This window comes from Anabrus simplex, chromosome 14 (genome assembly GCF_040414725.1).
Source record: "Anabrus simplex isolate iqAnaSimp1 chromosome 14, ASM4041472v1, whole genome shotgun sequence".
NCBI lineage: Eukaryota > Metazoa > Arthropoda > Insecta > Orthoptera > Tettigoniidae > Anabrus > Anabrus simplex.
Window position 1 is genome coordinate 45,855,444 of NC_090278.1, and position 16,077 is coordinate 45,871,520.

The window sequence follows — 16,077 nt, forward strand, 5'->3', positions numbered from 1 at the left end:
GATTAGGAGGATAAAATAATAAAATAACTTATTGTTACTATATAAAGTCAAACAGTGGAGTCAATGTTCCAACAACAACTGCCCATCATTACCAGCAACAATGAATATAATGTAGGATGAAATCACCTTCGATATCCTGGCCATCAACAGTCACCTGCTGATGATTGGAGGACACATCCTTTCTGGTGAAAGTATTCAGAAGCCTTGAACTAACCCCCTATGTCCCCAAACCAAAGATTTACTTCTGATAACAGCACTAATTTCATTAAGATCACTTTGATATTTGTAGAAGTTTATCACAATAACTGTTTGAATATACGTTCTACCCAAATAACTAAAAAGATACCTGTAAGGTCACTTATAACTGACATACTTACTGTTTCTTCAAGCCATACTGGTTCTCCTTTGACATGTACTTCCAGATCCATTTTATATGGCATATAATATATTTAAAGTGTGTTGGACTTGCAATACATCCACTGACTTTGCACTGAAACATAAAACACAAAAGCATATTATTGCTGTTGTTAGTCATTAGTTTAGAGGTGGACCTAGCACAGCAAGCCTGTAGTTTTATGCAACTGCTGATTTTGTGATTATGGATCACAACTGCAAGTTTTAAAAAGAACGAAAAACATAGGAACATGACTTTTATTTCAATAATCCCACACTCAGTGGCTGGGACTGAGCTGTGGGAAACAGGGGGAAATGACACCAACAATGCTGCTTGACTATCGGCCTTCTTCCAGGTCCACACAGATAGCACTGTCATCCTATGATGTGCTAACCCCGCGTGAATCCCCACGTCACCATATCCTTTGTTAACATAGAGAAGCACATCTCCACTTGACTATATTGAGCTTCACAAATATTAACTATTTTGTTTTACCTCTTCTCCAATTTCCTACAGAATTTCTACCCATAACATATAGGTGGCCAAATTATTACACTCATCATGACTTTCTTTACATATTTTACTTTACCTACATAAATCACAAACTGCATTTGAACAGCAAGTGCTTTACAACCTCTTTGTTCTTTATCAATATTTCCAGCCTTTCAGGCATGCTTTCCACGTATGCCAGTGTCATTATCACACATTTCGACAAGTTCATGTTTCAGTTGTTCTTTTATTGTAACATTTTTCAGTTTCAGTTTTTTCTTCACAATTGCCCAGAGGTTTTCTATTGGGTTCATATCTGGAGAATTCACTGGCCATGCGAGCACAGTGACTTCATGACACAGTGCATGAAGATGAAGAATGTGTCCAAACCGCTGATGACCCCGAGACAGTAGTTGATAAATACTGGTCCTACAAATCATGCCCTAAACCATAACAGAAGTAGGATGCTTTACGGTTTGATGCACACATTGTAGTTTAAATTCTTCATCCGGCCTTCTCCGTACTTGCTAACTGGATATCTCCGACACACAGAAGATGGAATCATCACTGAATACTACCTGAAAGACATACCAACAATATTTGCTGCTTTTGATGAGACAGATGTTCAAATACCGTGCTGCAAAACTGAGCAAAAAAGTTGCGAACTCACTGAAATGTTGATGCAACACAATGTATTATGTACTGAAGTGGACTGAAGTACGTTCTTATTACACTCGCCAAGGATCTACGCACAGTTCAGAGTGAAATCACAACTCTCAGTTCATGCATTTTCATGCTCAGATCTTTTCTAGTCAATTTCCTGTTGTCAAGACACATATTCTCCAATTTCCTTAAAGCCCGAGGTGAAATTATCATCTTGCGTCCATATTTTCTAACTCTGTTTTTTTGAACACTTCCCCTTGGTCAAACATTTTTAAAATATTGCTCACAGATTTTTGAGACATATTAAGTCTTCTTGAAATGTCCCTCTGAGAATATCTTTTCTCTTCTAACAGAGTCCTTACAATGCCAATTTCCTAGCAGATATGTCACTTTTCCGCCCCATAGCCTCAAAAGATATGATGGCAGATGTTCCACTGACAAACACACCACCACATGAAATTCTTGCACTCAAAATGTAAAATGATAAGAGGTGACTCACTTCATGATAATTAAAGCAAAATTGAAGATTCATTGAAAAGAATGTCTGTATAAATGATTACATCAATGTAAGACTCACTCTCATGAAAACTGAAAAGCAACAATTTGCCATTATTGTGTTGCCAAGTCATTAAAAAAATTCCTGGAATCTATTGTTGGAAGATGTAAGACATTAATGAACAAAGAAAACACCTAATACAGGAAACACAGAAAAACGTATCTTGAGTATAATAATTTCAATATCACTGACTACTGTCAGATTTTTTATTATGGACACTCGAGTTCAGGCTTTAATTGCAAACGAACCGATAGGCCTATTGCGCCGTGAGTTATACCAACATTTTCCTTGTTTAATTCTGCATTAGAGTATATGAGACACATTGTTTTTGACGCTCACTAAATATTTTTTATTTGCGGTTGTAATAAATGTAACGTGTATAAGTGAAACTCTATTTCTTGGAGCATATTTAACCTGTGTATTGGGATATTATTCCCATTTAATTATCCAAAATGTGTGATATGTAATTGTTGTGTCATTGATGAGAGCTGGGATTGGCCTCACTGAAAAATCAGTATTGGAGCACATAACCGAAACACTTCTTCTTCCTCGAGTGAGCTTGACCAGACACTTCGCCGGTGTCTGAGATTTAAGATGGATGTCCATTTATACGTGTCCATTGGGACACATCCTGTGGTCAAGGGAATCTAGTTTGATACTCCAGGATAAACTAATTTAAACTATCAACTTAATTTCTACATGTAGTTTTGTATTTTTCTTTTTTCTGTTTCTTCGTTGGGTGTGGATAGAAGTGTGATGTGTTAAATTTTGCACACATCTGCATGCCAGTCCCGGTGAGAGCGACACCACAAGGTTTCAATGACCTTCTTTATTTTCGTCTCGGCTGATGTAAGTAATCTCTCAAATTAATATATATTTTGAACTGGAATTCTACTACCCATTGGTTTATTAAAGAAGATTTTACCTTAAACTGACTCAACAAAAAAACATTATGGAGTCTATTCAAGTTATTAATGACGTCATGTGAAGAACAAAATATTGTTGACTTATGACTACATAAGAAAAGGCTTTTCGACAAGGATTATCTGCACTTGATTTAATTTGCATATTCTTCACCGATCGAAAAACTGTTTAATATGGGTTAATTTGTAGCTACTTGTCAAAAATATTTTGTTACCATTTTATGTGAAGGTAGTAATATTATTAATGGGGCAACTGAGGTGATTCAGAATCGTGGTATATAGACCTATGAGTGCAAAGGTTACTATGTAAGCCTTTTTTATTTACAGTATTTGGAATTCTCATTTGTGTTTGATATTTTCTCCTGATTTTCTCTTGGGGTATCTTTCTTCTTATTCTTATTATGGTGTATTTTATTCTAATTAAATTTTACCTAAGCTTGTAAAGTGAACTCTGTTTTTAACATTATTTAATTGTGGGTTTTGCCTGTGTTTGGTGTTTTCTCGTAATGGGATTGTTCTCCTTTTTCCTTTTATTCTGGTGTTGGGTGTTTAAATTTTACCTCATAACTTAAGTCCATCATGTCACTTCCAAGGCCACCTTACATTAAATTCAATAACCACAATTGTGTCCGCTGTTAAATTTAATGTTTATGTGCAATGAAATTTAAATCATACAATCTAATGTAATTATTATTATCATTACCACCGCGGTAAGTAGAGAGATGAAATATGATTCTCCTAATTCATAACTTTTCCTCTCTTAACCACTCACCAGTTGGATCCACATCTGTGTTTAGTTTTCTTCCTTTCCATTATTACTAGTGTTCTCTCTTTTTTTAATACGCTTTGGTTTAGAAGGCCTTGCCCGTTGTAAGTAGTAGCTTGGCTTGTTCACTATCATTCCCTTTCTTGTGTGATTGAATTGGGGAATATTTTACTATGATTTTATATTTAATCATTTAATTTGAAGACTTAATTAGTTTGAGATTAATTTCAACTTCCATTGAGGTCGCATTTGAGATGCATAATTAATGTGAACTTGTTACCATCATTAATATTTAAACATTTTAATGTGAATGTTAATTAGGTTGAAACAAATTTTAACTTTCCTTAATTACACTACGTAAAATTCTTTTTAAAATGAATCCAATTAACTTAATTGTAACTATCAAAGGATCTATGTTACTGGCCAGTATTTGAGATTTATTTGAGAACTGTTTCTGTTAACCGTCAATTAATATTTATTTAATCTTTGGTAAACACTATGAGATTTTGAAACTTCTTCCAGTTTTCAATTATTGTAAGTAAATTTTTATTTCCTCTCATTAAATATTTTGTTTCCACCTTAAAAAGGTCTTGTCTTGTCATTTGGTACACTGGGTGACATTAGTTGCTTGTCAAGTGTCAGTTTTCATTTGGAATCCTGGCGTTTTACCTCTAATTAATTTATGGGTCCCTTCCACATTTTATTTAATTTACTGCGGCCAAAGTATGTTGATCTTGTTTCTTGTTCTTTGACATCGCGATGTCATTACTTTACTTCTCCTACCCCAACGTTTTCGATGTGGCCTAAACGGCATGGAAATTTGTGACATATTAACTCTACCTTCGTGGTATTATCTTCTATTCTGATTCTTACTTCTTCAAGTTTTATTTAAAACTTGTGCTTTGAGCATTGAGCTTTATAAGTCTTCATTGAAACTAAGGGAAGTATGGACCTTGTATGTGCTGATATCTACTCTGAAACTTTGTACTATGATGCTCCGCCCCTTGACCAATGAGAGCTCTTTCTCTTACGAAGGAAGTTCCTCACCTATTCTTGTGCTGGGTGAGAGCGGCATTAGTGAGTGGAACGTGGACCGAGATGGAGCTACGCTTGTCGTCTCTCTGGTGTGAGTGGGTTTCGCAAGCCGACATGGATGTAACATAAAGAAAATTGTAAGAGGGCTTCTCCCTTTGCCCTCATTATGTTTTTGACGTTTCTAGCAACGCGGGAACTGCACTAGTTTGTATGTTTATTAAAATTGTTAGCTTGGCTTCTTCATCCAGAAAGTGAGTATCAAAATGGCGTTATGGCATCATCTCAATCCAGTGGAGATTTTCGGCATTTATAAAAATCTTATTTTCTTCAGCTTCGATCAATTTGAGTATCTGTTATGTGGTGATTGAGGACTCTAAATTTCTGAAAAGAATAGATCTCAGCTCTTTAAAATAAAAAATAAAAAACCCCTTATTATAATTATCATCTTATATTGTAACTTTTCATGTTGTTGGTAAAATATTTTAAAGATGTATCTGGGGTGAAGTTTGAATACCTAATTCTTATGTGGAAAATCTTTGGTACACCTTGTAAAGTCTAAATTTTTCAACCTTATCAAAACACCCCAAGTGGAATCAGTTTTAAACCATTTGAGTTCTAACCAAGTGGACAGTAATTTAATTTTATCTTTCTCTGTATTGTTTTTAATTATCCTTGTTTTTCTTGGTTCTTTTCGTGTGATTTTTTTCTTTTCCCTTGTTTTGCACGGCTTCAGTTTCCGTGGTTACCTTTGCCATGCTTGATACTTGGTGTTAGTGTGTTACCATGACGTTTTTGTTTTGGTGACTGTTGACCTAATGATATTTTTCTGATCGTGGATGATGTTGGTTGATTTACCAGTTCCTTCCGTCTTGATGTGATGATTTTAATTTCTGTTTGATTTTCCTTTCCTTTATGAAACCTTGTACTCGCGTTGGGGCAAATTTATTTCAAATATCCGGTTATTTTTTCTTTTTTACTACAGGGTATGAAGTGTCGTAGTATTTATTTATCCCCACTGTCCATTATTTTATCCCTTGGTGAGAACTCTGTGGTTCAGAAGGGCTTTTAAATAGGTTTATTGTGAACTGATATTAATTTTTATCTCATCATTTTCACTGGTATGTTGAGGCCTAACTTGTTTATGAAATTATTTCTTTTATTTTCCGCTCGTCGACCACGATAGATTTTAAATTATATTTTATTTGATATTGTACCAGGAAGGCCTAGGTCCTGGTCCATGTTAATTGAAAGAAATGTTATTTCCAGCATTACGACCGACGTACGAACATCCATGTAAAGAATGTTCCAGTATGTGCCAGACCCTACGAGTGCGCTAGGCGGAGTCAAGTGACGTCACCTGTCGCTTGAAGCTCACCTCCCCTAGAGATATTTCTCGAAAGAAATTTTCTTTTAACAGCTTTTTAACGCCTTAACCAATTTCAACGGGACAAACGCTGAATTATAGCAAACATCATAAAAGTTAATCCCTGTAAATTTCAAATTAATTCATCAAACGGTTGTTGAGTTATAATAATTTAAAGTCTCAACGAAATTACGTAATCACGGTCACATGGCCGAGAGAGCCGCCACCCCTCCCTGCGCTGGTATCTATATATGTCAAGGCCAGACAGCCCGCAAACTAGTACAAGGACAAGCAAACAGCTGTGTGAGTGAGATAGCGAAGAGACCGGCCCGCGTACAGTATGTTCGCGCAGTCACGGTAGAAGTACTTTCCGTCGTATCTCCGGAACGCGAAATTCTATCACCGATAGAATTATTAAAGGACGTCGCACTGCAGTTAGTATACCGCGTCGCGATTACAATATAATCCTAAAGACATTTAAGACTGTAACGCGAGTGAACTTATTGGAGTACAAATATTAACTATTTCATTACGTGTGGACTTAGGTAACTTCAAGTAACATTGAACTTCTACTGAGCCTAATACTTAGAATTACCAGAACTCATATTCACGTCACATCAACATAAGACTCACAGTAGTAATTTGAGTGAAAAAGTGAGAACTTTTCTGTGTTAATATAACATTATAGTAACAGGATTAGCAGAAAATAATCCCTAGCAACTTCAGACTGTGTTCAAAGACTGTGCTTATCGACTTACTTTTTTTTTTTTATGTGAATTGTGTGATTATGAACGTTTCAATAACGACTGTAAATAGCATTTCGTACAGAAAGAACTGTGATTCTTCATACGCCATAAATAGTGTTCAACAGTGTCAGTGATAAACTACTCACACTGAGTAAATTTTCGTGTGCGAAAATCACCCGAACAAGCTACAACTCAACGTGATCCAGTTCCAGCTGTCATCACCTCATTGGGAACGTCAACATCGCCAATCCTGATTCTACATGGAACATTCCAGACGTCCATCTTTCGACATTTGGTAGCAACAGTTCTTGTCATAAGTGAGTAACAAACTGACTAAACTTTTTCATTTATTTTGAACAGTGAAACTTCAGTGTCGCGTGTGAACAATTTTCATAATTTCTCAAAAGTGATAAATTTCATTTCTCGTAGAAAGACTGTAGGCTTTCAAGTGTGCTATATATCGAGATTGACGAACTGAGAACTGAAAACTTTGATAATTTTTCATATCCATTTACAATTATAAAAGTGTGCTTAGGTTTAAAAAGACTTTAGGTGGAAATTCCCACATATGAAAGACTTTGAAACCAATGATATTTATGCCATTTTTTCGACATTTAATTTCTCTGCAAAATTTGAGTTAATAATCATACCGCAGGGTGAAAAATTAATAAATTGTTTTAAGAAAAAAAATTATTTACCATCTATTATTCGCTCTGCGAGACTATCCTTCTCTGTATCGGCTCCAAAACCCAGTTCCACTCCCTGAGGTCCTACTCATGCCCTTTGCCCACAACTTTTCCTGGTACATTCAACTTAATCTTTACTTGGTTAATTTTTCCTGCGTTGATGGTTTTCCTTCCTAATATTTTAAAAGGTTTTTATTTACTAAATAAATCCTATTGATTTAAATTTCTCTAAGAATATGTTGTTCTTCCTTTAATTAATTTGTACCAGGTACGAATTTCTTTCCACGGGTTCTTAAGTGACTTTTGTCTATTATGGTAAGTCTCCTGTTGCTTTTGCGAAGTTGTGTGTGTGGCTGTTTACGCTTCCTCTTTATTATTTTCTTGACAAACTAGCTCTTGTTTTTGCTAGTTTGTTTTGACCTTATGTTACTGCCGTTATCGTAGTTGTGTTGGGTTGTTCTACGTAACGGTACATTCTTGTTTTTATTTGTTTGCACCATGTTCATTTTTGCATGTCCCCTAGGTTGTTGCAGTAAATTTTTGGCTTCTACTCTAGGAAGCACTCACTAGGAATAAATACAGGGAAAGCTACTTGTCTGGTGGTAATGAAATTCTTTTATGCTGTAACCACAAATATTTGTAGTGTAATACCAAATACTTTAATACACCAATACCGGACAGCTCCATCTCAACAGCATTGAGTCGAGTGCGAACAGCGATGGTGGTGACATCTAGCGTGTTGGTGTGAACTGCATACTCGTCTATGCTACAGTTGAGAGGAATGCACTACACTCATTGGAAATATTTTTGTTAAAATAATAAATTGAATAATCATAATAATTAAGAATGACAATTCAAAATATGAAATGCCTTTTTCATAAACCTCCAAATGAGCATTATGTTAACCATGCCTTTCGCTATGTCTTGAAAATTAAAAGCAGCATTTGTTTGAGGATCCGACCATCCTCTGGGGAAAATATTTAACAACTACCTACTCTCTCCAGTTTTTTCTAGCCTGGCGAAGGACGTTGTATGGACTTAGCCTAGTTCTGCGGCCGGATGCCTTTCCTACCACCAATCGTATGTGGAGGGATATATATTCACTACCTCGTGTTTCTGTGGTTGTTTCTCGTGTGATGTGTTGTATATATTTGAAGATGCGTATGAATACGAACACAAACCCGTAGCCCCCGATCTACAGGAATTAACAGACGCGAATAAAATCTCCGACTCAGTCGGGAATGGTACCAGGGTCCTCTGAACCGAAGGCCAGTACGCTGACCTTTCCGTGGTGGTGATTATTTTTTAAGAGGAAGTACAACTGGCCAGCCATCCTCTATTAACACTAATCAGAAGGGAAATGGAAGAGATCCAACACTCCGAAGAATGAAGGTATCATAAAAACGGGGGGCACGAAGCGCTAACCATTCAGCCAAAGCGCCAGAGCGGGCAGATAACATCATCCATGATTTATTACAATTTTGGGAAAGAGAAGCTGTAATTAAGGAACAGGAGTTCTGATCCATTATTTTGACTTCTTCTTCTTCTTCTTCGATACGGCCGATCTTCCCGAATGCTACAGGAGAACTCGGCTCACGCTGCTCTCTCGTTTTTGCTGTACTTTGCATTTTCTGTTTTACCTCTGAAGACAGAAATACATAACATGTATAATACATTGCGGTTACGGTGAGTGAACTAGGATGTTCTTGACAAGGAAGAAGTGTTCAGAATTTCCTAAAGTCTCTTTCACAAATTTATGCATGAAGCATTACCATACAGACGTATTAAATTAGTTGGACTAGTGCTCAAGCCTATGCCTGTAATACACTGAAATAATTGTCTTGCCCGCTTCTGTGGTGTAGTGGTTCATGTCATTAGCTAATACCCCCGGAGACCCAGGTTCGATTCCATGCTCTGCCACGAAAATGAAAATTGGTACGAGGGCTGGAACGGGGTCCTCTCAGCCTTGGGAGGTCAACTGAATAGAGGTGGGTTTAATTCCTACCTCAGCCATCCTGGAAGTGGCCATCCTTCTCCAGGCAAATGCCGGGATGGTACCTAACTTAAGGCCACGGCCGCTTCCTTCCCTCCTCCTTGTCTATCCCTTCCAATCTCCCTATGCCCCCGCAAGGCCTCTGTTCAGCATAGCAGTTGAGGCCGCCTGGGCGAGGTACTGGTCATCCTCCCCAGTTATATCCCCCGACCCAGATTCTGAAGCTCCAGGACACTGCCCTTGAGGCGGTAGAGGTGGGATCCATGGCTGAGTCCGAGGGAAAAACCGACCCTGGAGGGTAAACAGATAAAGAAGAAGAAGAATATTTCTTTCGCCGGGCTGAGTGGCTCAGATGGTTGATGCGATGGCCTTCTGATCCAAATTTGGCAGGTTCGATCCTGGCTCAGTCCGGTGGTATTTGAAGGTGCTCAAATACGTCAGCCTCGTGTAGGTAGATTTACTGGCATGTAAAAATTCCTGGGGACTATATTCTGGCACCTCGGCGTCTCCGAAAACCGTAAAAGTACTTAGTGGGACGTAAAGAAAATTATTATTATTATTATTATTATCATTATTTTCTTACAGTAAAAAAATGACTGGATTCGAAACTCATGGCCTTCAATTTTCAATTTCAAGACTACCGCGATAACTATTACGCTACAGGCCCACAAGTTTTCGTTTGTGAAATTTATGGTACTGTTTAACAATGTGGACCCTCAAGTTTGAGTATAGTACAGTTCCATATATGTTAATATTATTGTTTTTACGTCCCACTAACATTTCAGTAGAGTATTTGATTGATTTTCTTAAGGGTCAGAGAATGTAACCTCAACACAGATGCGAGGTCATCACTTTTTTAATACTTGCTGTCCTTATCAGTTCCCATGCCCATTAGCTTGTGGGTAATTTGTTCAGCGCGTAACACTTTTCTTGGAATATAACTGCAATGTAAGATTATTTAATGACAAACACTGATACATTATAAACAACACGGCAGTGCGCCAAGAATCATGCAGATGACAATATGTTATTGAAGAGTTGGTCACACCAAGCCATGTAGGTAGCAGCACTATCGACTTTCTCACTGAAAACAGCAAGCTGTCCGGTATTATCATATTAAAGTATTTGGTAATACTCAAGTTACATTTTTTTCAACCACCCTGAAAAAGGTTTATCACTTTCCTAAAGCAACTCTTTCTCAGACCAGGATAACCGTACAGCAGGAAACTGGGGCTTGTTTTGAAACACTCAGTCAGGAACTGCAATCACTGTAACTGGTACCCAATTTATGAAGAATAATATTTAAGGTAGGTTTTGTGCACGCTGGATGGTGCCATTAACAGCAGAAGGGGTGGAGAAATTGGGCGCAGTGTTGCCATGTACACTCGCCCCCGGGCAGTTGTGAAATGCTATGCCCGTGACCTTGGTTTGTCTGCAAACTTCCTTCAGTTGTCCTATGTTCTGCATGTTGGCCACATCACTTCAAGGTGCCTCCAGGACCGCCGTAATCAGAGGGTGTACTTGCTTTGATTTTGAGTGCGATTTGTTTCTTTCGTGCTCAAATATGACAGCCCTGTGTCGGTAGATTTACTGGCACCTAAAAGAACTCCTGCGGGACTAAATTCTGGCACCTCGGCGTCTCCGAAGACCTTAAAAAGTAGTTAGTGGGACGTAAAACAAATAACATTATTATTATTATTTATTATTTGTTTCTTTCAAAGTGAGAGAGGGGAACGTAGGAGACAAGAGGTTCCCTATGTATCAGAAAATGGCATATTGTCTCGGATTATCGCTGTCGTTCATGGAGGGAATAGGAGACGCTTCAAAGGTAAATGATGGAAATACGTCATCTAGGTGAAGTAAGAAGCAATGTGTGAGGCCAGAGTGTCCGAAAATCCATCTCAATGATTTTACTTTTGGCACAATACAAAGAAATATACACAATTTTTACATGAATAAGGTATTCCCCACAATCGGCAGATTTTCCTAATATCTCAATTTCTACGCTTTTGAAAGTAGATAAAAGCTTGGGATTCAGATTCAAAAAACTGTAACTGAACTAAAGCATCAATCATGATTTCTTGCCACCCAGATTTCATAGTAGCCTATGGTTCTTTCCGCACCAGGTCTCATCTCTAAAGAAGATCTTGTAGCCCTGTGCTCTTAAGTCTCTAATTTGTCTAAGGTAGGTATATCAGGATGCAGCAAGTGTCACAGATTCCATTAGAACTGGTTTTCTGTTTATAGAAAACAACTCTGACAACCATAATATGTACAGAGTACATTCAGCAAATTTATGGATAGCAAGGGGGTTCAAAACACCGTCTGGAGACGCGAAACACATCACAATTTTTCATTTCGGGAGTGAAGGATTTCTTGAAGGGGCAGAACGTTTGATTTAATGGCAAGAAAGGGAGTGGTGATTACCACAATGAGATGAACTTGACTCATTATGAGGAATGGTTCATGAAAGCCTCAAAGGTTGCCTGTCATTAAAGATCAAGCTCCATTTCAAAGGATAGTGGATCCTTCAACTAAAATCCCAAACACATCATGGCTGAAACTTTAAATTATATCTTGGATAACATCAAAGAATATTTCACTAGCACCTGGAGCTGATGATTATAACAAATGAACTAAATCAGAGCTGACTGTCCTTGCCAGGCCTTATTTCCAAACACCAGTGAAGAAGTTGGAACAACTGACTAAACGATGTCGACCAGATGTATAGCTTGTTTGGTTACCAGTGGCTCATTACAAGCTTAATCCAACCAAGCTCATTTGTGCTGAGGTAAAAGAGAAAATAGCAAAAACATGTATGGCTAACACATTAGAAAATGGTAGAGGTATGGAAGCAATTAACGCTTTATGCCAAGAAGCCCTACGTACCGTGACCCCTGAACTCCGGAAACAATGTATTAAACACACTAAGAAAATTGAAGACCACTACTGGGAGAATGATGGACTGTCTGCAAATGTCCCAGTCATAATCAACATTAATGACAACAGCACCAATTCATTGGAACACTGATTTTTCAGACGAAGAAAATTGACAGAATTAAATATTATAAATATATGTAAATCATAATATAAATAACCTTTGTAAAAATTGTACAGTGTGATATTTCTAAATTAGTAAGCCAACCATTTCCAAACCTGCCATTGAAGGTCCAAAGCCCGCATGAGGAAAGGTATGGGAAATGGAATTTATAAAAGGATATAAAATTAAATGTTGAAAGTAAACAAAAAGCTGTTTTCATTGTGCATATGATCACTAATGAATGCAGCAACACTGCGCCTAATTTCATCGCCCGGCCTGCTCTTAATCGCATGGTCTGGCGTACACAAAACCTCCTTTCAATATTACTCTTCATAAATTCAGCAACACAGTATATGGATTCAGCGGTTGTAGTTTCTGATAGCCATGACTGAGTGCTTCAAAACAAGCCAAAGTTTCTTGCTGTATGTTTGTCATGGGCAGAGAAAGAGTTGTTTTAGAAAAATGATAAGAACATTTTTTTGGGCTGGCTGAAAAACTTGTAACTTGAGTATTACCTGCAGATACATGTGTTTATGACATATAAAACTTTTATTACCATCTCACAAGTAGTTTTCCCTGCATATATTCCTAAGTCAGCGCTTCCTAGAGAAGAAGCCAAAAACTCGGACAATATTTACTACAACCGCAAATAAAAAATATTTAATGAACTTCGAAAACAATGTGTCTTATATACCCTAATGCAGAATTAAACAAGGAAAATATTGGTATAACTCACATTGCAATAGGCTTACCAGTTCGTTTCTAATTAAAGCTTAAACTTGAGTGTCCACAATCTGACAGTATTTGCCCTCTCATCAACTTCAATGTCTTTATTTATGACCTATCTTTCAACATCCTCCAACAGCACATTTTAATGATTTTTTCTCTTTATTTCTGCATCATATATCACAATCCATGCCCCACTCTGATGTCTTCTACATTCTGAGTGAGCAGTTATTTTTCTTATGGAAAGCCTTCAAGCTTGTGGCATTGTTCTTCATCATCATCATCATTATTTCCGGTCCGACTCGTTGGCTGAACGGTCAGCGTACTGGCCTTCGGTTCAGAGGGTCCCGGGTTCGATTCCCGGCCGGGTCGGGGATTTTAACCTTAATTGGTTAATTCCAACGGCACGGGGGCTGGGTGTATGGGTTGTCTTCATCATCATTTCATCCTCATCATGACGCGCAGGTCGCCTACGGGAGTCAAATAGAAAGACCTGCACCTGGCGAGCTGAACCCGTTCTGAGATATCCCGGCACTAAAAAGCCATACGACATTTCATTTCATCATCATTTCCCATTATCCAGCTATAGTCAGGTAGGGGCAAACATGGTTCCTCTCCACTTTGTTTGGTCTTTCCACCACTCCTCCTTCAACACTGCGTCCCAGTCCAGGTTTCTTTCTCTAATACTGCATTGAATTGTGTCCTTCCATCTCAATCGTGGCCTTCCGTGGCCTCTCCTTCCTTGCCTTTGCATTTCCATCCCCTTTTTTGGCATTCTTTCATCACTCATTCACTTTATGTGCCCAAACAGTCTTAATCAGCTCTTCTCTATTCTATTATTCATTTTTTCCATTCCAATTTCTTTCCGGATTTTCTAATTCCTTATTTTGTCTCTTCTACTCTTCTGTATCATACTCCACAAGAACTTCATTTTGGCTGCCTGTATTCGACTCTCATACTTGTTTGTCACTGTGCAAGTTTCTGCTCCCTAAGTTGTTACATAGTTTCCTTTGCTTCCATTGGCACATCTTTGTGTCCCATAACATGTTTCGTACACTATGATAGAAACAGCTTCCAGCTTGAACTCTCTCACTAATTTCAGCATCCAGTCGAGCATTCTCCATTAATTCATTCCCCAGGTATTTGAACATCTTCACTACTTTCAGGGATTTGTCTGCAATTCTATTCTGACCATTCCCTTCCTTATCCCCTCTAGTCATAAAAAGAATTTTACTTTTTTCTACACTTATTTTCAATCCACATTCTTCAACCTTCCCATTCATCACATCAAACTGTTCTTGAACCTTCATGTCATCTTATCCCCAAATCACAATATCATCTGCAAATAACAACATGTTCATTTCTCTTCCTCCATGTGCTGCTTTTGCTGTTTTCATGATGTCATCCATTACTAATATAAACAGGCTGGTGATAGAACACTTCCCTGTCTCAGCCCACTAGTAATTTTGAACCAACTTGTCCTGCCAACTTGTGTTTGCACGCAACTATGACATTCCTTGTACATTGCCACGATCATTTTTATTAATCCTTGTCCAATTCCTTATCTACATTCAATTAAATAGGCATGGTCATCAACCAGCACAAAACGAATTACCACCACAATATTAATAATCAACACCATGGCAACCGCAACAAACACACCCACTTAGAAGGAGTTGGGCCAATCCCAAGTAAGAATGCAACAATGCAAAAGTAGGGACAAATTAAAAACAGAAAAGCAAGTCCCCAAAAAGATGAAGGAAAAGATCAAATGAATTAATAAACCAGAATAAAATAAAAGAGAGGAATGAAACTTCAAAGCATAAATCTTGTGAAAACTGCCTCGGTCAAAAGCTTTCAATTACCCATATATAGCCCTACCAAACAGGGCTGGACAATTTACAATTACTTTAATAATATTAAAATGGATAACATATAATTTTGAATAACTAGTTGCCCAACAAGGCAATTACACTAAGGGAACGTCGATTTTCAACAATTTTACTAAAGCCAAAATAATAATAGCTCCCTAACCCAAGGTCCAAGAACGTAGAATACACAGTTTTATGATTCTGAAATTTCACACACATGACACATTTAAGTGCTTTATAAAACTTCGTTGAAATACGAATATCTGTATAACTCAGGTGCTCCAGAAATTAATTTAGTGTTGTTAAAACTTACACACTCGGAGAGGTAATAGAACTTCCAAGGCACACGCCATTACTTATGATGATGAGGTTTGAAGATAATAACTCAATAGAATTTTAAAAAGGTAGACAAAGGTGTTTCTGAACTACAAAGGCTAAAAGAGCTTGAAGAGAGTACTTGGGGTGTAACCCCATAGAATTATTGAACTTCAACCCGGATTCATCGGTTCAGAGAGATTCACAACGAGGCATCCAGCCTCCATGATCGAAGTAGACAGGCTCAACTCTCACTTCAGCATCAACCGGCTCACTACACATGCCAGGAAGATGCGCGATCGGTTGTGCAGTACTTTAAAGCAAAAGCAAGCAAGTTCAGGCTCCCTCCGGAAGAGAGCATCAGACAGAGGCATACAGCCCGAAACATAGTTCCAGTTGGTAGATTAGTAGAGTTCAAATGAGTTGAACCACATTCTCAGACATCTAAAATATGAGCAGTTCGTGACTTCAGATTACATTTAAAATAAAATTAGTCCACATCTAGATGAAC

At 37.8% G+C, this 16,077-nt stretch overlaps 1 protein-coding gene across 4 annotated transcripts in view; it reads right to left on the reverse strand.

Annotated features, from left to right (window-relative positions):
- Nucleotides 1-16,077, reverse strand: part of LOC136885235 (zinc finger protein OZF) — a 97,265-nt gene that overhangs the window by 76,459 nt on the left and 4,729 nt on the right. For 3 of the 4 annotated variants that reach the window (XM_067157702.2, XM_067157705.2, XM_067157706.2), the window contains exon 2: nt 378-490. In XM_067157702.2, the coding sequence (XP_067013803.2) occupies nt 378-440 (63 nt within the window). In that variant the 5' untranslated portion in view covers nt 441-490. Of the gene's footprint in view, nt 1-377; nt 491-15,564; nt 15,770-16,077 lie in introns of those variants that run through there. The other variant, XM_067157704.2, reaches the window with a different exon arrangement.